General features: G+C 50.1%; 2 protein-coding genes across 2 annotated transcripts in view; both read right to left on the minus strand.

The window, feature by feature from the left end:
* Positions 1-98: 98 nt before the first annotated feature.
* On the minus strand, positions 99-16,802 carry LOC137299645 (transmembrane 6 superfamily member 2-like). The gene is made up of 10 exons (XM_067968562.1): positions 16,607-16,802; positions 12,539-12,642; positions 11,898-11,995; positions 10,866-10,969; positions 10,531-10,613; positions 9,701-9,825; positions 8,807-8,908; positions 7,517-7,609; positions 5,064-5,183; positions 99-3,054 (listed from the first exon to the last, which is right to left on the minus strand). The coding sequence occupies exons 1-10, from the start codon at positions 16,696-16,698 to the stop codon at positions 2,845-2,847; spliced, it is 1,131 nt and encodes a 376-aa protein (XP_067824663.1). The 5' UTR covers positions 16,699-16,802; the 3' UTR covers positions 99-2,844.
* A 3,003-nt stretch (positions 16,803-19,805) lies between these two features.
* sugp1 (SURP and G patch domain containing 1) overlaps positions 19,806-21,365 on the minus strand; it is a 28,489-nt gene continuing 26,929 nt past the window's right edge. The window contains exon 14 of the mRNA XM_067968563.1: positions 19,806-20,595. Within this exon, the coding sequence (XP_067824664.1) occupies positions 20,569-20,595 (27 nt within the window). The 3' untranslated portion in view covers positions 19,806-20,568. The remainder of the gene's footprint in view (positions 20,596-21,365) is intronic.

Consider the following 21,365-nt stretch of genomic DNA (forward strand, 5'->3'; position numbering starts at 1 on the left):
TCAGTATGGAGGGAGGACTGAGTCTCACGGCTACATGACACGAGCATCTTAACCCATTCTGGCTGGCTGGATTTTTGAATTGATAAAACTGACAAATATTTTAGTACAAAAAAGCAACTTTGCAGTTTATTACATTGTAAAATAAAACATCACCAATCCCCAATCCCATCGTCCAGAGCAGAAGACACCAAAATTAATATAAAATAAATCTTAAAAAAATTATTTTTTGTATATATAAAAAGAGGAAAAAGGTGACTCCCAGACCAAACGTAGACATCCAACGATCCCAATGGAGACAAGCTCGAGGGGTCACAGAGAGAGGTCAGAGGACTGGTCTGTGGGATAGTGATTCGGCTGAGAAATTTCCCCCCTCGCTCCGAAAGCTGCTGCCTCTCACTGTAGGGGTTGCCAACTCTGGTTGGACGTATTCCTGGAGGTTTCATCACATGACCTCCTGCCTCCAACTGCCCTGCCATTGGTCGCCCAACATGTCCATCCTTGCAGAGCCCCACCTTCCCCATGGCCAATTGGAAAGCGAAAAGACTCAGTTACCCGATTGGATGATTCTTGACTGTCAGTCAAATAGCCATTTCCCCGCCTCCAATATTTTTTATAACTAATCACCAAAAGTGTTCAAAGAAAATGAAACAAAAAACACAATTTTTTTTTGAATGTCCCTATGATTTTTCTCCCAGGTTTTTGCTCGTAGCAGTGTCGTAGAGATTAATATTCAGTCCCTGAAGATTCCAGGACAATCCTAGAGGGTTGGAAACCCTATCTCGCTGGGTTACGGCTTCCACAGGTGCTGGACAACCTCCGATACCTCACCCGAGAGTCCGTTCTTTGTGTGCGAGCCCAGACAGTGACTGTCAGCAGGCTCCCTGGACCGTGCTGGTGGGAGTCCACCCTATCCTCACCTGCCTCATTCTGGCCTCCACAAATGCACTTTGCACCAGGTGTCGCTGGTCGGTGATCAAGACGATTATTTTCTCCCTTCCCTGTCCCTAGCTCAGGGGCACTGAGCCCACTGTGGCATCGCGACAGCTCACCTCCCTGAGATCGGCCAACGCAGCACAGATCGGTCCCACCTGACCATCGTACAATGACATGCTTTAAGTACCAGGAATTCAAAGTGTCGGATTGTCACAGGATCCAGTGGGATCTCCAGCAGCAGCCTGAAGATGCAGTGATTGACACTTTGGGATTGTGTCCATCTCTTATCCAAGTACAGCCTTAACCTTCTCAAGAATCACAGGCCAATATGGTTCGACGGGAGCACAGGTACAAAGAACTGACTGGTTTCATAGGAGCAGGAGGAGGCCATTCAGCCCCTCGACCCTGTTCCGCCGTTCAATTAAATCATGGCTGATCTGTATCTTAACTCCATCTACCCGCCTTGGTTCCATATCCCTAATACCCTCACCCAACAAAAATTTATCAATCTCAGTTTTGAAATTTTCAATTGACCCCCAGCCTCAACAGCTTTTGGGGGAGAGAGTTCAAGATTTCCACTCCCCTTTGTGTGAAGAAATGTTTCCTGACATCCCCAATCCCTTCCAATACACAACCAACCCCTCTGGGATTCCAGTCTTTAGGAATGTTCAGGAGTTTAATGAAGTATAAGTGGCCTTTCTATAGTGACTTTAACATAGCAAAATGTCCCGAGGCACTTTATAAAGGCGAGAGAGGGTTAGAATTAGGGTTAGGATTAGAGTTGGGGTGGGGAATGGAGACCCTTGGGTGCAATTCAACTTTGGCAGGAGCGCAAGATAGGTGGTAACAGATTGGCTGCCCATTATACACTAATATAGAACAGAAAAGACAATTCGTCGGGATGTACAATGGGCAGCCGATCTGCTGCCGTCCGATTTACACTCCTGCCAAAGTTGAATTTTACCCCCCTCCCCCACTCCTCACCCCAAAGTTTTAACTCTCCTGGTCACTACTTGCTAGATAAATATTATCCCATTCTCACAGAAATCTAAACAGTTACATCTGCCCCTCTTCCCCCACCCCAGTCTTCCTCAGGTGGGATCAGTTCCATAACAAAAAGCAGAAGGAAAACAGAGACTCATTCGCTGTCAGAAACTCAACAGATCAACAAAAAGCTTCTTTTGGTGTGGCAACTGTCTCAAGGTTGAAACCCCAGATTGAAAACCTTCATCGCATCAAGGGAGGGGAGCAGGACAGAGTTTTCCAAGCTATGGAAAGCCTGAAACAGCCAATGGACACTGCCCAGCGATGAATTCCACCTGACTGCGATGCATTTAATTCGATCAAACTGTTCAGTCAAATACTATCTTTGCTATAATTTTTGAGAGTCACGAGTCAGTGAGGAAATAATCAGTCAGAGGGACAACGTAAAGAAATGAAAAGAAAGAGCTTGCATTTATGTGGCGCCTTTCATGACCTCAGGACGTCCCAAAGTGCTTTACAGCCAATTTCCCACAAACAGCAATGTGATAATGACCAGATAATCTGTCTTTAGTGATGTTGGTTAAGGCATAAATATTGGCCAGGACAGCGGGAGAACTCCCCTGCCCTTCTTCGGAATAGCACCATGGGATCTTTTACATCCACCTAAGAGGGCAGACGGGACCTCAGTTTAACGTCTCATCCGAAAGACGGCACCTCCGACAGTGCAGCACTCCCTCGGTACTGCACTGGAGAGTCAGCCTGGATTATGGGCTCAAGTCTCTTGGGACTTGAACCCACAACCTTCTGATTCAGAGGCGAGAGTGCGACCCACCGCTGACACATCGTTCTAACATCATTTTAATCATTTGAACAGCACCAACAGTCCGAGCTCCCCCTCTGCCTTTGGCTCCACCTGTCCCCGTGCTCTTAATTTACTTTCTTCTCCATCTCCTCGTTATTTCTGGGCATGCCTTTCAGAAAGAAGTTGGAGTACTTGACGCAGCGAATCGCCAGGAGCTGAGCGCCAACAGCGTAGAGGACATTTGTGTAGAGGAAGGACGATACGCTGTTCTCCGGGACGCGGTACGTGAAGGAAGTGCGCGGGTGTAAAGATGCACCGATGTGGGAAAACTGAGCCTGCGGGGGGAGAAGAGAATTAAAAAGGCGTTAAAATATCGAATTATTTGAGGTCTCTGTCCAGTCCTACACTAACCATTTACAAGCAAGAACAATGCATTTTCCCTTCTGCCCAACCTCTACACCCGCCAGGATAGATGAACAAAGCTGATCGGCAAAAACGTCAGAGGCATCATGAGGAAACGTTTTTTTTTACGCAGCGAGTTGTTATGATCTGGAATTCACTGCCTGAAAGGGCGGTGGAAGCAGATTCAATAATGACTTTCAAAAGGGAATTGGATAAATACTTGAAGGGAAAAAAAATTACAGGGCTATGGGGAAAGAGCGGGGGAATGGGACTAATTGGAGAGCTCTTTTAAAGAGCCGGTGCAGGCACGATGGGCCGAATGGCCTTCCCTTTGCTGTACCTACTGCGATACTACGAAATCAAGCCATAAAGATCTTCAGCAAGGGAGAAGGGTGAAGTCTAGGTTAAGGTAGGTTATACCTATCAGGAAAGATTGAACAGGCTGGGGCTCTTTTCTCTAGAAAAGAGAAGACTGAGGGGTGACCTGATAGAGATTATGAATGGGATTGATAGGGTAGATGTAGAGAAGGTGTTTGAACTTGCAGGAGAGACTAGAACTAGGGGCCATAAATATCAGATAGTCACTAATCAATGGGGAGTTCAGGAGAAACTCCCTTACCCAGAGAGTGGTGAGAATGTGGAACTCGCTCCCACAAGGAGTAGTTGAGGCGAATAGTGTAGATACATTTAAGGGGAAGCTGGATGAACACATGAGGGAGAAAGGAATAGAAGGATATGCTGATAGGGTGAGATGAAGTAGAGTGGGAGGAGGCTCATGTGGAGCATAAACACCGACATGGACCAGTTGGGTTATGGCCTGTTTCTGTGCTGTAGATTTGATATAAGTCAGCTCCTCCCCTCTTCCGCCTCAAGCTCAATGTTTCACTGTGAGATTCTGGAGTCACCACAGATAAAGATAGACAACATCAGTCTGGTCGTTTGTGCCATAAGCATGGCTTTTGTCAGGTACCCCAAAAAACCGCCATCCAATACAACCACAGGACATGGGCATCGGGCAGGTACGGGGCTCGACGTCAGGTGAACAAAGGCACCAGGCTGTGGTCTTAACCATCCACACAATTCTTCTGGGATCTTCTCTCGATTTCATGACAAGTGCAAGTCTCCAACTGCTTATATCTCTTTCCACACCGCACTTTAGGAAGGATGTCAAGGCCTTGGAGAGGGTGCAGAGGACATTTACCAGAATGGTACCAGGAATGAGGGAATTCTGTTACTGGGATTGTTCTCCTTACAACAGAGAAGATTCAGGGGAGATTTAGTAATGATGTTCAAAATTATAGGGTAGATTGGGAGAAACTGTTTCCACTGGCAGGAGGGTCGGTAACCAAAGGACACAGATTTAAGATAATTGGCAAAAGAACCAGAGGGGAGATGAGGTGAAATTCTTTTTACGCAGCAAGTTGTTATGATCTGGAATGCGCTGCCTGAAAGGGCGGTGGAAGCAGATTCAATAATAACTTTCAAAAGGGAATTGGATAAATTTACAGGGCAGTGGGGAAAGAGCGCGGGGGCGGGGGCGGGGAGGAGTGGGACTAATTGGGTGGCTCTTTCAAAGAGACGGCACAGGCACAATGGGCCGAATGGCCCCCTTCTATGCTGTCTGATTCTTTGGCTCACAGAAGACGTGGCAGTGAACACATGGAGATCACCGAGATGGAACTTTCAACAGCATTCCTGAAATGCTCCATTGCAGCAGCTTTACATAAATACTTTATTATGAGTCTGCTTTCATTGGACCAGTCTTCAAAAAAACATGGCTGACTCACACTTTCAGCTGCCACCTTTGATTTTATTACACAGTCAGGACCTAACTCTTTCCACCCATGGGTTTCCTAAGCAGGCAGGACCTGCCCCCGCCTAGCATTCCTGTTACTAAGCTTCTCAATGGCACTGACTTTGAAACTCTACTTCCATGACCTACCTGGGCTATGGCTCCTGCAAACACCACAGGCAGATCGAGCATCCACACACAGCCAGGCTCAATCAGGCCATAGAGGGCCAGGCCAAAGAATGGCAGGAGGTAGAACATGTTCACCAGCATCTGAAAGAGAGGAGTCAGATTCAACCAATAGTGGAAGAAAACCCCCAACTAACACGAGTCCCAGAGGCTGCCACTGCTAGGTGTGAGTGAGAGTGTGAATAAGTGTGTGTGGGAGTGACCAACCAGTGTAAGTGTTAGAGGGACAATAAGTGTACAGGTGAAGGAACAGATACAACAACAACAATGAGGTGCCAACCTGGTGAAGCTACAACTCAGGACTACATGCATGCTAAACAGCGGAAGCAACATGCTATAGACAGAGCGAAGCGATTCCACGACCAACGGATCAGATCAAAGCTCTGCAGTCCTGCCACATCCAGTCATGAATGGTGGTGAACAATTAAACAACGAACGGGAGGGGGAGGCTCTGTAAACATCCCCATCCTCAACGATGGCGGAGTCCAGCACGTGAGTGCGAAAGACAAGGCTGAAGCTTTCCATCTTCAGCCAGAAGTGCCGAGTGGATGATCCATCTCGGCCTCCTCCCGATATCCCCACCATCACAGAAGCCAGTTTTCAGCCAATTCGATTCACTCCACGTGATATCAAGAAATGGCTGAGTGCACTGGATACAGCAAAGGCTATGGGCCCCGACAACATCCCGGCTGTAGTGCTGAAGGCTTGTGCTCCAGAACTAGCCGCGCCTCTAGCCAAACTGTTCCACTATAGCTACAACACTGGCATCTACCCGACAATGTGGAAAATTGCCCAGGTACGTCCTGTCCACAAAAAACAGGACAAATCCAATCCGGCCAATTACCACCCCATCAGTCTACTCTCAACCATCAGCAAATTGATGGAAGGTGTCGTCGACAGTGCTATCAAGCGGCACTTACTCACCAATAACCTGCTCACCGGTGTTCAGTTTGGGTTCTGCCAGGACCACTCGGCTCCAGACCTCATTACATCCTTGGTCCAAACATGGACAAAGGATCTGAATTTCAGAGGTGAGGTGAGAGTGACTGCCCTTGACATCAAGGCACCATTTGACTGAGTGTGGACACCAAGGAGCCCTAGTAAAATTGAAGTCAATGGGAATCAGGGGGAAAACTCTCCAGTGGCTGGAGTCATACCAAGCACAAAGGAAGATGGTAGTGGTTGTTGGAGGCCAATCATCTCAGCCCCAGGACATTGCTGCAGGAGTTCCTCAGGGAAGTGTCCTAAGCCCAACCATCTTCAGCTGCTTCATCAATGACCTTCCCTCCATCATAAGGTCAGAAATGGAGATGTTCGCTGATGATTGCACAGTGTTCAGTTCCATTCGCAACCCCTCAGATAATGAAGCAGTCCGTGCCCGCATGCAGCAAGACCTGGTCAACATCCAGGCTTGGGCTGATAAGTGGCAAGTAACATTCACGCCAGACAAGTGCCAGGCAATGACCATCGCCAACAAGAGAGAGTCTAACCACCTCCCCTTGACATTCAACGACATTACCATCGCCCAATCTCCCACCATCAACATCCTGGGGGTCACCACTGACCAGAAACTTAACTGGACCAGCCACATAAATACTGTGGCTACAAGAGCAGGTCAGAGGCTGGGTGTTCTGCGGCGAGTGAATCACCTCCTGACTCCCCAAAGCCTTTCCACCATCTACAAGGCACAAGTCAGGAGTGTGATGGAATACTCTCCACTTGCTTGGATGAGTGCAGCTCCAATAACACTCAAGAAGCTCGACACCATTCAGGACAAAGCAGCCCACTTGATTGGCACCCCATCCACCACCCTAAACATTCACTCCCTCCACCACCGGCGCACAGTGGCTGCAGTGTGTACCATCCACAGGATGCACTGCAGCAACTCACCAAGGCTTCTTCGACAGCACCTCCTGAACCCACGACCTCTACCACCTAGAAGGACAAGAGCAGCAGGCACATGGGAACAACAACACCTGCACGTTCCCCTCCAAGTCACACACCACCCCGACTTGGAAATATATCGCCGTTCCTTCATCGTCGCTGGGTCAAAATCCTGGAATTGCCTTCCTAACAGCACTGTGGGAGAACCTTCACCACACGGACTGCAGCGGTTCAAGAAGGCGGCTCACCACCACCTTCTCAAGGGCAATTAGGGATGGGCAATAAATGCCGGCCTTGCCAGCGACGCCCACATCCCATGAATGAATTTTAAAAACTTGCATTTATACAGCACCTTTAATATAGGAAAATATCCCAAGGCGCTTCACAGGAGAGTGTATCCCATCATGGACTCTACCCATCCACTGAATCTCCTTCCACAGCCCCTGTACACTCTACCCCATCAAGCAAGCCCAACCCCCATCATCAGCGATACTCTGTTCCATTCGGGATTCCTCCAGCAGCCATCCACTTACCTGGATCTTGGGATATACCACCGGGTCCAATAGGTAGGGCTCCTGATCATAAACGTAAGTGTCACAGGAATCGAAGGAACATTCGAGGACAACCTAAATCAGACAATCAGAGATCACAAGCAGCTCACGATCCCTAACTGCTTCAAACACACAGCCTGCGATAGTAAACGGACGGAATTAATCGATGAGTGATATAATCGGAGTAACCCTGCACAATCTCCAGGTACACCATGGATTGTTTTTTTTAAACTGGTAAAATCTACCTCTCCCCATTTTCTCCACTCCTGAAGGTGCTGACTCTCACTGGACCGCGGGTGCCACAGGCTCCATCTGGCCTCTGGTACCTCGCCCGAGTGATCGTTCTGCGTACGTGAGCCTAGGCAGTGAATGCTGCGAGGCTATTCAACTGTGAGGGGCATCGTCTCCTCACCGAACATCCACACGTGCACTTCCCAGAAGGAGTCACTAGATAGTGATCAGTAGTGCGAAGCTCGAATTCACTTTCCCCTTTCTGATCCCGGGGCACTGGGGCCAAGTTAGTGCCCTGGCTGAGCTGTGCTAACTCACGGCAGGTCAGCCATCGAGTCCGGCCCCTTTAGGCCGGTGTGGCTCGAGTGGCTGTATGGCCGACTCCTGCTCCTATTTCTTATGCTCTTAAAAGTACTTAATTGGCTATAAAGCACTTTGGGACATCCTGAGGTTTTATAAATGCAAGTCCTTTCTTAGATATTAACATGATGGTGGATTAAACACTAGCCTTCCAACTCTGGGGGGCATGGGTTTAAAACCAGCCGGGCTGCTGGGATAGATGGTTGCTCTCTCCACTGCTACAGAAATGAGTTTGGGTCAATCTTGAGAACCCAACAGGCCTGGTTTGTACTGGACGACAGGTTGGCATTGGGCAAAACCCAATGCCAACAAAATAATTTCAGCAACTCCCATCTGGAGTGTCAGCCTGGATTATGGGGCTCAAGTCTCTTGAGTGGGGCTTGAACCCATGACCTTCTGACTGGAGGCGAGAGTGTTCCCCACTGAGCCCTGGCTTCCACCCGAGATGGAAGGATGGTGTGTTAGCTGGTTGTCCTACACAGTTTTCCCCAAGGGTTCTGTTCCATCAGTGGTACTCCCAACCCCAAGACACCCTAATAAAATGAAACGCTCTGGAGTCTTTGCAGGAGTTTGAAACATTGAGAGGTGGAGGGGGTGCTGGTGGACATGGGAAGGGTGAAATAAACAGTGTCCTTTCAACCAGCAGAACAGCTCATAGGCCTCTCACTGGTCAATACTTACAAAGCCCCTGAACAGCGTGTAGAGAACAGCAAATATCAGGTACACCACGAGGCACACATCCAGAGGCCGTCGGTACAACCACTTCTTCTGTTCCGCGGCAATCTGCGGGAATCGCGACGGCAGAGCCAACAAAAACACCCGGATCAGGTTAACAACTTATCAATAATCAATCATTTATATCACATTACTAACCAGAACCAATAGCAAGTCACAACTTGCATCACTAATAATCAGTCATTGGCTAATGAAATACTAATTATCTAAACAATGAATTGTAACCAATAATGAATCAATCGCTAATCCATAACTTCATTGACTGTCACTGACCTGAAACGTTAACTCTGTTTCTCTCTCCAAAGATCCTGCCTGACCTACTGAGAATTTCCAGCATTTTCTGTTTTTATTTCAGATTTCCAGCATCCTCAGTCTTTTGTTTTTGCTAATCAATAACTATTAATAACAAACCAGAAATATTCACTAATAATTTATTATTACCAATGAGTACTCAATAATCTAATATTATAATTCTGATTACATACAGAGTAAAGCTCCCTCTACACTGTCCCATCAAACACTCCCAGGGCAGGTACAGCATGGGTTAGATACAGAGTAAAGCTCCCTCTACACTGTCCCATCAAACACTCCCAGGCCAGGTACAGCATGGGTTAGATACAGAGTAAAGCTCCCTCTACACTGTCCCATCAAACACTCCCAGGGCAGGTACAGCACGGGTTAGATACAGAGTAAAGCTCCAACTACACTGTCTCTGTAACCCGGTGTGTCAAGGACACCAGACCCTATCAGATCTCCTACAGCTCCAGAGTCTTGCCCCGCTCTCGGGGAAGTGAGTGCTGTGGTTTCTCCAGCTCATTCCTGATGCACGTCACTCCTCACCTGATCTGCTGTTGCCTGTGGCAACGCTCTGGGCATTCCATAGATTTTCTTTCCTGCCCAAATTGGGATCAAGATGTATGGAATATTCAACAGGAAGGCAGGTCGAATCTCAGATCCGAATTTACCTTCAGAAAGAAGATAAGCACTGATTTACAAAAAGGCCAAATATTTCACATTTGTTCCCTTTGCAAATCTTTCCTCATCATTTTATTGATGGAATTTTATCTTCAACAAGAAGTCAGTAGGAAATTCCTTCTACTTACAACCACTTTCTGAATCAAACACTCCCAGGGCAGGTACAGCACGGGTTAGATACAGAGTAAAGCTCCCTCTACACTGTCCCATCAAACACTCCCAGGGCAGGTACAGCATGGGTTAGATACAGAGTAAAGCTCCCTCTACACTGTCCCATCAAACACTCCCAGGGCAGGTACAGCACGGGTTAGATACAGAGTAAAGCTCCCTCTACACTGTCCCATCAAACACTCCCAGGGCAGGTACAGCACGGGTTAGATACAGAGTAAAGCTCTCTCTACACTGTCCCATCAAACACTCCCAGGGCAGCAACAGCATGGGTTAGATACAGAGTAAAGCTCCCTCTACACTGTCCCATCAAACACTCCCAGGGCAGCAACAGCATGGGTTAGATACAGAGTAAAGCTCCCTCTACACTGTCCCAGTAAACTCTATAAGGTCATGACATACTTTCCCAGACTGTAGAATATTCCCTGTGGTTTACTCCTATTATCCCGTGTGTATTCTCTTCCTCCCAGTTTGCTGCGGATCAGGAATAACTTCGAAAGACGATGAATCTGACAGTTGTCTCTTACCTATAGCAGTTCCCAGTAAGAGGGTGACTAGACTCATCAGCACAGAGCCCAGCCAGTACAGACCAACACTCCGGTAACTCCACCTGTGGGGAAACCACAGGGTAGTGATCACACATGGCAACCGTCCTCACTACTGCACACATTTCAGTTCTAAAACAAGCCGAGTCTCTGCAACCTGTCCTCATAATTAAACCCTTTTAGCCCCGGTATCATTCTGGTGAATCTGCGCAGCACCCCCTCCAAGGCAAATATCTCGGTGCCCAGAATCGAACGCAGGGCTCCAGGTGGGGTCACCCGAGCGATCTGTCAGTGCATGCTGCTTTTTGGAGTCTTACCTCAGTGTTATGGCAGCCATCATTGTCAGGTAGAGTGCGTAATGGACTGTCCCATCCCAGTAACAGATCAATATTCCGTAGGCACTGCGGAGATACGGTTCCCCCTGTCAAGGCAGCACATCATCAGTACCATTCTGCCTATCGCCAACCTGAGCACCACCTGCACTGCCAGTTCACGAACATTACAAATTGACGGGCAGGAAAAGACCAGATGGTCCATCAAGCCTGCCCCACACAACACGCTGGCTGGAGCATCGAGACGAGACACTTCCTCCCTCCCTCCCTCCCTCCCCCCCTTCCTCTCCCCCCACCTCCCTCCCTCCCTCCCCCCCTTCCTCTCCCCCCACCTCCTTCCCTCCCTCCCTCCCTCCCTCCCTCTCCCCCCGCAGCCATGTAATCTCCTGGGAGAGGCAAAAAAAAAAGAGAAAAAACCTGGGCCAATAAGGGAAAAAAATACTCTGGAAAATTCTTCTCCGACTCCCTCAGTCGATCGAAACCAGCCCAAGAGATCACGAGGACCGAGTGCTATCTATAAAGACACTGACCTTCTATATGATGTGATCTCTGCCCCAGTCAGGAACTGGTCCAGCTCCCTCTCCAACATATACAGTGAGTCGGCTCCCACCACACCAGCCAGTAACACGTTCCAGAGACTCACCACTCTCTGGGAAGAACAGAACCGCCCAATGTCCAGTCTGTTCCTACTCTTGGGTAGTTTAAACTCATGTCCCCTGGTCCTCCCCAATCTGCCAAGCTGCAGTGGAAAGGGGTGCAGGGGGTAACATGCCCCCGGTACACCTGGTTGATCAGTCGGCAAACGCACGGCCTGCCGTGGTACTGGGAGTGTCGGTATGGATTATGAGCTCAAGTCTCTGGAGTAGAGGGAAGGGCCAGGAATTTCCACGCGGTTCTCCAATGGAGTGAATGTCCAAAAGCAGCCGTTGCTCCGGGTTTCCGAAGTTACGGCAGGAGATCGGGAGAACGCGATGGAAATTTTCCCCCACCATTAGTAACAGAACGTTTATAACCTACCTCCTTCAAGTAAAACCCCATGAATCCTTTGATGTAGCCATCTTGTTCCAGGGAGATAATTAAATCTACGACACTTGTGAAGGCGAACACAGCGAAAGCTGCAACAAAAGATAAGTTACTCGATACTCCCTACCACGCAGCTCCCCCGACACAACGCTCCCCATCACACTGCTCCCCCGGCACGCCGCTACCGTTACGCTGCTCCAATGTCACGTTGCCCCGTCACGCCGTTCCTACATCATGCAGCCCTATGTCACGCCACTCCCCTAGCACACCGTTCCCATGTCAACATGAAATTGATGGGCAGAGCATTGACTGATCCATACATTTACTAGTCGATGGGAGAAAACAATTCTTAACATTTTTGCCATGTCCCAAAGTTCAGTGATCACAGTTTGCATTAACATCATTCACTGTTTACAAGCTCCCACTTGGGACTCGGTGGTTCAATTTTGGGGTTATGCAATTGACGCAGATTTGGTTCTAAGCAAGTGTAAACAGAAGTACAGCTGGTGAAGCTCCTTCGGATATAATTGCTGATTCGAAGGTTCACCCCGCCCTCCCAATCCGAGAGATTCTAAACCCTGATGCTCCACAGTCCCCTCCCCGGGCGATCGATGCAACTTGTCACAATCGCTTACCATAAAACAGGGGGTCCTTGTGGGATTTTCCTCTGACGAGCAGGTACAGCACCAGCAATAGGCCGAAGAGGACACCAACACCAGAGGCAAACACCACCACAGGACTTCAAAATGAAAAGGAGAAAAGAACCAGTCACAGACAGTCCTGAGGGTCAGACGATAACTATCGGCAAAGATTGAACCGGCTGGGGCTTTGTTCTCTAGAAAAGTCTGAGGGGAGACCTGATAGACGTCTTTAAGATTATGAAAGGGTTTGATGGGGTAGGCGTAGAGAGATGTTTCCATTTATGGGGGAGTCCAAAACTCGGGGCCATAAATATAAGATAATCACTAATAAATCCATTAGGGAATTCAGGAGAAACTTCTTTACCCAGAGAGTGGTGAGAATGTGGAACTCGCTCCCACAAGGAGTAGTTGAGGTGAATAGTGTAGATACATTTAAGGGGAAGCTCGATAAACACGAGGGAGAAAGGAATTGAAGGATATGCTGATAGGGTGAGATGAAGTAAGGAGGGAGGAGGCTTGCGTTGAGCATAAAGACCGGCATGGACCAGTTGGGCCGAATGGCTTGTTTTTGTGCTGTAAATTAAAATGTCATTAAATGGGAAGGCAAATGGTATGTTGGCCTTCATTACAAGAGGATTTGAGTACAGGAGTAAAGATGTTTTACTGCAATCATATAGGGCCTTGGTGAGAACGCACCTGGAGTATTGTGTACAATTTTGGTCTCCTTACCTAAGAAAGAATATACTTGCCATTGAGGGAGTGCAACGAAGGTTCACCAGACTGATTCCTGGGATGGCGGGATTGTCATATGAGGATAGACTGAGTTGACTAGGCCTGTATTCTCTAGAGTTTAGAAGAATGAGAGGTGATCTCATTAAAACACAAAATTCTTACAGGGCTCGACAGGGTAGATGCAGGATGTTTCCCCTGGCTGGGGAGTCTAGAACCAGGGTCACAGTCTCAGAGTAAAGGGTCGGCCATTTAAGACTGAGATGAGGAGAAATTTCTTCACTCAGAGGGTGAATCTTTGGAATTCTCTACCCCAGAGGGCTGTGGAGGCTCAGTCATTAAGTAAATTCAAAACAGAGATCAATAGATTTCTAGATATCAAAGGTATCAAGGGATAGAACCGTAGAACCATATCTATGGTTTCAAGGGATATGGGGATGCTGCAGGAAAATGATGTTGAGGTAGAAGATCAGCCATGATCTGCTGAATGGCGGAGCAGGCTCGAGGGGTCGGACGGCCACCTCCTGTTCCTATTGCTTATGTTCTTATGTAATTTCAGCAGGAATCGAAATGGCCACAAAGATCAGCAAAAAAAGCAAAAATGTAGAGAACCAAGAATCATCAACTTATATTCACGTTTAAACCTTTCACAGGTTTGTGGAAACATTTAGAATCGTGCTTTCAGTTTACTGACAACAATGTTAAAAATCACAGAGGTTAGCCCCAGGCTGGAGTCAGACTGGTCTCTGTGGGGGGGGTCGGGGGTCGGGGTTAGCCCCAGGCTGCAGTGAGAACAGTCTCATTATAGACCATGCTGAACAAAAAGAGAAACTGCAAATCTGAGCTAAAGGTTTAAAGTCGAGACTGACATCAGAGTGCAAAGATTGAGTGTGACATCAGAGTGCAAAGATCGAGTGTGACATTAGAGTGCAAAGATTGAGTGTGACACTGCAGACCTGCTGATAAATGTATCTGGGCACATGGGGGGCACATGGAGAGATCGGGGATAAAAATGACCCAACTCTAACCAGCTACACAATGTAAATCTCTCACTGTTCCCCGGCACCCTGGTCTGTGTAATCTGCTCGTTCTTATGTCTGAATTTGAAGAACATTTTCTTCTAATGTCACATCTCTGATGTCAGATTCTATGTTCACCACTGATTTTAGACACTAAGTAAATTAAAATGTCATTAAATGTAACTTCAGCTTGTCATTAAGATTGAAGCCCGTGGAATAAAGGGGGCAGTAGCAGCATGGATACAGAATTGGCTAAATGACAGGAAGCAGTAGTGAACGGTTGTTTTTCGGACTGGAGGGAGGTGTACAGTGGTGTTCCCCAGGGGTCGGTGCTGGGACCACTGCTTTTCTTGATATATATTAATTACCTGGAAATTTAATGCAGAAAAATGCGAAGTGATACATTTTGGTAGGAAGATCGAGGAGAGGCAATATAAACTAAAGGGCACAACTCTAAAAGGGGTACAGGAACAGAGAGATCTAGGGGTGTATGTGCACAAATCATTGAAGGTGGCAGGGCAGGTTGAGAAAGCGGTTAAAAAAGCATACGGGATCCTGGGCTTTATAAATAAGTGTTCTCCCTGTCGGGGAACACTTCAGCAGTCATGGACATTCAGCCACCGACCTTCGGGTAAGCGTACTCCAAGGCGGCCTTCGAGACACACGACAACGCAAAATCGTCGAGCAGAAATTGATAGCCAAGTTCCGCACCCATGAGGACGGCCTCAACCAGGATCTTGGGTTCATGTCACACTACACGTAACCCCACCAGCGAACAAATGTTATCTGTTTTTAATATAACGGGTCATTGACTGTCTTCCTTCTCTCTCTCTTTTTTTTTGGGGGGTTTGTATATTCGGTGGCCTTTTAGGTGACACCTTTCTGTCTGCTCACTGTGATTGCCTTGGCAACAGGCAGTAATCACCAGGCATTGTTCTGTGATTTTCAAATGCGAAGGATTCGAAAATTTCATTTCCACACCGTTCACCTGACGAAGGAGGAAGCCTCCGAAAGCTTGTGGAATTTAAAATAAATTTGTTGGACTATAACTTGGTGTTGTAAAATTGTTTACAATTTATAAATAGAGGCAGAGAGTACAAAAGTACGGAAGTCATGATGAACCTTTATAAAACACTGGTCCGGCCACAACTGGAGCATTGTGTCCAGTTCTGGGCACCGCACTTTAGGAAAGATGTGAAGGCCTTAGAGAGGGTGCAGAAGAAATTTACTAGAATGATTCCAGGGATGAGGGATTTCAGTTACGCAGATAGACTGGAGAAGCTGGGGTTGTTCTCCTTGGAACAGAGACGGTTGTGAGGAGATTTGATAGAGATACTCAAAATCATGAAGGGTCCAGACAGGATAGAGAGAAACTGTTCCCATTGGTGGAAGGGTCAAGAACCAGAGGACACAGATTTAAGGTGATTGGCAAAAGAACCAAAGGTGATATGAGGAAAAACTTTTTTACACAGCGAGTGGTTAGGATCTGGAATGCACTGCCCGAGGAAGTGGCGGAGGCAGATTCAATCATGGCCTTCAAAAGGGAACTGGATAAGCACTTGAAAGGAAAAAAATTGCAGGGCTACGGGGAAAGGGCGGGGGAGCGGTACTAGCTGGATTGGTCTTGCATAGAGCTGGCGCGGACTCGATGGGCCGAATGGCCTCCTTCCGTGCTGTAACCATTCTATGATTCTACTAGGCACCCTGTATAACCTGCGGTCGCCTCACCTCGATAATCTGCTGTGACACAAGTTCAACCTCCTCTGATCTCGACAGTCTGTTTGGCACAAAGAGACTTTTCCACAGTTGTCTATTTCTCTTTTCTTCTCCCCTCCTCTCCTGAAGGTGCTGTACAGTGACAGACCCTGTACCCCCCAATACTGTACCCCAGTGTTATACAGTGACAGACCCTGTACCCCCCCAATACTGTACCCCAGTGTTATACAGTGACAGACCCTGTACCCCCCAATACTGTACCCCAGTGTTATACAGTGACAGACCTGTACCCACCAGTACTGTACCACAGTGTTATACAGTGACAGACCCTGTACCCCCCAATACTGTACCCCAGTGTTATAGTGACAGACCCTGTACCCCCACCCCCCCCCCCCCCCCCGTACTGTACCCCAGTGTTATACAGTAACTGACCTGATTCAAACCCTTACACACACTCATACTAAGACCCTTACACACTTAGACTCACACTCAGACTGACTCGCAGACCCTTAGACACTCAGGCTCACACTAACTCACAGATCTTACACACTCAGACTGGCTCACAGACCATTACACACTCAGGCTCAAACTCTCTCACCTCTCCATGGCCGACACCCTGTTCAGCAGGTATGAGATGGGGATCGCGGTCAGAGACAGGAGAAATCCCGCGGCTCCGGCGGCCAAGTCCATGCTCGCTGCTTCTGAGAGTGGCGGCGGCGGCGGGTCCCGGGGGCTGGAGCTCGGCTGTTCCGGGTTCCTGTCGCTGTTATTCCGCTGTCGGTTTGACGAAGGCAGAAACTGAGAGGAGGCAAAGGTCGCGGATCATTAATATGGAGAGAGAGAGAGAGAGAGATAGCAGCCCCGGGGAGACAGGACCCAGTCCCGGGGGGTGGGGGAGACACAAGACCCAGTCCCGGGGGGTGGGGGGAGACACAAGACCCAGTCCCGGGGGGTGGGGGGGAGACACAAGACCCAGTCCCGGGGGTGGGGGAGACACAAGACCCAGTCCCGGGGTGTGGGGGGGAGACACAAGACCCAACCCCGAGGGGTGGGGGGAGACACGAGACCCAGTCCCGGGGGGTGGGGGGAGAGACGAGACCCAGCCCCGGGGGGTGGGGGGAGAGACGAGACCCAGTCCCGGGGGGTGGGGGGAGAGACGAGACCCAGTCCCGGGGGGTGGGGGGAGAGACAAGACCCAGTCCCGGGGGGTGGGGGGAGAGACAAGACCCAGTCCCGGGGGGTGGGGGGAGAGACAAGACCCAGTCCCGGGGGGTGGGGGGAGAGACAAGACCCAGTCCCGGGGGGTGGGGGGAGAGACAAGACCCAGTCCCGGGGGTGGGGGGAGAGACAAGACCCAGTCCCGGGGGGTGGGGGGAGAGACAAGACCCAGTCCCGGGGGGTGGGGGGAGAGACAAGACCCAGTCCCGGGGGGTGGGGGGAGAGACAAGACCCAGTCCCGGGGGGTGGGGGGAGAGACAAGACCCAGTCCCGGGGGGTGGGGGGAGAGACAAGACCCAGTCCCGGGGGGTGGGGGGAGAGACAAGACCCAGTCCCGGGGGGTGGGGGGAGAGACAAGACCCAGTCCCGGGGGGTGGGGGGAGAGACAAGACCCAGTCCCGGGGGGTGGGGGGAGAGACAAGACCCAGTCCCGGGGGGTGGGGGGAGAGACAAGACCCAGTCCCGGGGGGTGGGGGGAGAGACAAGACCCAGTCCCGGGGGGTGGGGGGAGAGACAAGACCCAGTCCCGGGGGGTGGGGGGAGAGACAAGAACCAGCCCCGGGGGGTGGGGGGAGAGACAAGACCCAGCCCCGGGGGGTGGGGGGAGAGACAAGACACAGCCCCGGTGGGTGGGGGGAGACACAAGACCCAGTCCCGGGGGGTGGGGGGAGAGACAAGACCCAGTCCCGGGGGGTGGGGGGAGAGACAAGACCCAGTCCCGGGGGGTGGGGGGAGAGACAAGACCCAGTCCCGGGGGGTGGGGGGAGAGACAAGACCCAGTCCCGGGGGGTGGGGGGAGAGACAAGACCCAGCCCCGGTGGGTGGGGGGAGACACAAGACCCAACCCCGGGGGGTGGAGGGAGAGACAAGACCCAGTCCCGGGGGGTGGGGGGAGAGACAAGACCCAGTCCCGGGGGGTGGGGGGAGAGACAAGACCCAGTCCCGGGGGGTGGGGGGAGAGACAAGACCCAGTCCCGGGGGGTGGGGGGAGAGACAAGACCCAGTCCCGGGGGGTGGGGGGGAGAGACAAGACCCAGTCCCAGGGGGTGGGGGGAGAGACAAGACCCAGTCCCGGGGGGTGGGGGGAGAGACAAGACCCAGTCCCGGGGGGTGGGGGGAGAGACAAGACCCAGTCCCGGGGGATGGGGGAGAGACAAGACCCAGTCCCGGGGGGGTGGGGGGAGAGACAAGACCCAGTCCCGGGGGGTGGGGGGGGGCGACACAAGACCCAGCCCCGGGGGATGGGGGAGAGACAAGACCCAGTCCCGGGGGGTGGGGGGAGAGACAAGACCCAGTCCCGGGGGGTGGGGGGAGAGACAAGACCCAGTCCCGGGGGGGTGGGGGGAGAGACAAGACCCAGCCCCGGGGGGTGGGGGGGGGAGACACAAGACCCAGCCCCGGGGGGTGGGGGGAGAGACAAGTCCCAGTCCCGGACAGTCAAGAATCACCCAATCGGGTAATTAAGAGTCTATTCGCTGTCCAATTGGCCATGGGGTCAGGGCATCACCATGATGGACATGTGGGGTGACCAATGGTTGGAGTGTGGGGGCGGGGCAGTAGGAGGCAAGAGCTCATGTGATGAAACCTTCAGGACTACCTCCAACTAGAATTGGCAATCCCTAAACCAGGGCGTTCCCAGGATCACTCCTGATCTGCCCGAGGTTAGCTGATGGCAGCCAAAGTAGCAGTATTGGTACTGTAGTTGGCCTCAGTGCCGCTTGGTCGGGTTGGGGGTAAAGAGTCAGGGTTCCTGCTCCTGGTCACTATCCAGTGAACCCGTGCATGAGCGGACGACAGCGAGGGCATGATTCATCCCAGCTGTGTTGCCCCCCAAGATCCAATAACCTGCCAACTTTATACTGTACTGCCGGATAAATGGGTGGTTCCAGACATTGGTCGGGCCATATTTAGAATAGGGTGTCCAATCGTGGCGTCTCCCCACTGCCCCCAAGCTGAGAAAGAATAACGACTTGCACTTTTATAGCACCTTTTAAACCTCAAGATTTCCCAAAGTGCTTCACAGCCAAAGTTGTACTTTTTCTTGAAGTGTGGTCGCTGTTGTAATGTAGGAAACACGGCAGCCAATTTGCGCACAGCAAGAGCCCACAAACAGCAATGAGATAATGACCAGATAATCTGTTCTTGGTGATGTTGGTTGAGGGATAATTGGCCAGGACACCGGGGAGAACTCCCCTGCACTTCTTCGAAATATTGTCGTGGGATCTTTTACATCCACCTGAGGGGACAGACGGGGCCCTTGGTTTAATGTCTCATTGAAAAGACAGCACCTCTGACACTGCAGCACTCCGCTTCAGTACTGCACTGGAATGTCAGCCTGGATTATGTGTTCAAGTCTTTGGAGTGAGGGCTTGAACCCACAACCTTCTGACTCAGAGGCGAGGGTGCTGCCCACTGAGCCACGGATAACACTCTGCGATCAGTGTCGGGTTAGCCAAGATCACCGAACCCAACACAGCCCCAGGAATCGAAGCTGGACTTTCTCATCTCTGTTCAGTTACACAGTGCCCATTGGGGAAGCTGCAAAACAGCCATCCTTAACAAAAAAAGGACTCACATGATGTTTATAATTAATAAATTTATTTAAGCACAAACATGCAACTGTTCTACATTTTTCACGAAAATGTTTGAATGACCTTCTACTAGAGATTAAAAGGTTACTGAGCAACTATCAGAGATGTCCAAAATGGTTGAGATTTCACCTGCCGGTCCTCGGGCTCAGTAACCTCCTCAGGATTCTCTCTCTGTTTAAAAGCAGCGAGATGTTTGTCACAGGGAAGGCAAAGAATTCCTCACTCAGCGACTGGACCAGGAAATACAAGATCAGAGTGAGTCGCACTGCAGTTTACTCTCACAGCTGAATCTCCACGGGTGGGGGAGGGTGGGGTGGAGGGTGGTGGGGGGGGTGAAGGGGGCTGGACTGCGCTTCCCCCTCCTCCCCACTGTACCAGGACTCCCACTGTTAACTCTTCCAGCCCTTTGCCGCTCGCTGCGAGATTCAGGACTCTCTCGATCAGCTGGGAGCGGAACGAGGCGTTCAAAACTCATTTCATTTCGGGATTTCTTTTTTCTCTGTACAGTCCTCGTTCCTGTGTGGCGAGGGATGGGGTCCCTTCGAGACTAGAAACGAAATTGGGAGGAACGTAGCCTAATAGCAGTGGTACAGAAAGTTCCAGCACTGTTTATCAGGGAAATCCAACCCTTGAGTTCATCCCTCGCAAGCACATTCAACCCATCACTGTGCTCTCCAAGAACCAAACTAAACATCACAGCCAAGGATTTAATGTTAAAGTCTCTTTACAGCTCTGTGTGAAGTGTTGGGGGTCAGTAATAAGGCCTCCTAGGATTGTTCTGAAACAAAGGAAAGATCAGCGTTACTTCATCCGAACATACAAACATGACAGGCAGGAAAAGACCAGCTGGTCCATCAAGCCTGTCCCGCACCTCATGATGCATGGAGCATCATAACCAGACACTTCCTCCCTCTCTCCTCTCCCCCCGCAATCATGTAATCTCCCGGGAAAGGCAACAATAAGGGCCAGAACTGACAGGATATCCTTATCAGGAAAGGCTGAGCAGGCTGGGGCTCTTTTCTCTAGAATAAAGGCGGCTAAGGGGTGACCTGATAGAGGTCTTTAAGATTATGAAACTGTTTGATAGGGTAGACGTAGAGAAGATGTTTCCACTTGTGGGGCAGACCAGAACTAGAGGTCATAAGTATAAGATAGTCACTAATAAATCCAATAGGGAATTCAGGAGAAACTTCTTTACCCAGAGAGTGGTGAGAATGTGGAACTCACTGCCACAAGGAGTAGTTGAGGTGAATAGTGTAGATACATTTAAGGGGAAGCTAGATAAACACATGAGGGAGAAAGGAATAGAAGGATATGCTGATAGGGTGAGATGAAGTAGGGAGGGAGGAGGCTCATGTGGAGCATAAACACCAGCACAGACCAGTTGGGCCGAATGGCCTGTTTCTGTGCTGTAGTTTCGATGTAACTCCATGTAAGGGGGGAATAAAAATCTGAAAAAGGCTCAAGTCGGCAGTGTGATGGAAAACTCAAAAATCTCGACATTTTCCAGGACAGAGCAATCACTTGATTGGTACTGCTGCCTCTGGA

This window comes from Heptranchias perlo, chromosome 29 (assembly GCF_035084215.1).
Source record: "Heptranchias perlo isolate sHepPer1 chromosome 29, sHepPer1.hap1, whole genome shotgun sequence".
Classification (NCBI taxonomy): domain Eukaryota; kingdom Metazoa; phylum Chordata; class Chondrichthyes; order Hexanchiformes; family Hexanchidae; genus Heptranchias; species Heptranchias perlo.

Excerpts from the sequence above, each read along its gene's own strand:
- LOC137299645 (XM_067968562.1), bottom strand. The coding sequence starts at position 16,698 with ATGGACTTGGCCGCCGGAGCCGCGGGATTTCTCCTGTCTCTGACCGCG. Across the intron at positions 11,996-12,538 it reads CAAGGACCCCCTGTTTTATG|CTTTCGCTGTGTTCGCCTTC; the intron begins GTAAGCGATTGT and ends CTTTTGTTGCAG. Across the intron at positions 7,610-8,806 it reads ACACGCTGTTCAGGGGCTTT|GTTGTCCTCGAATGTTCCTT; the intron begins GTAAGTATTGAC and ends TGTCTGATTTAG.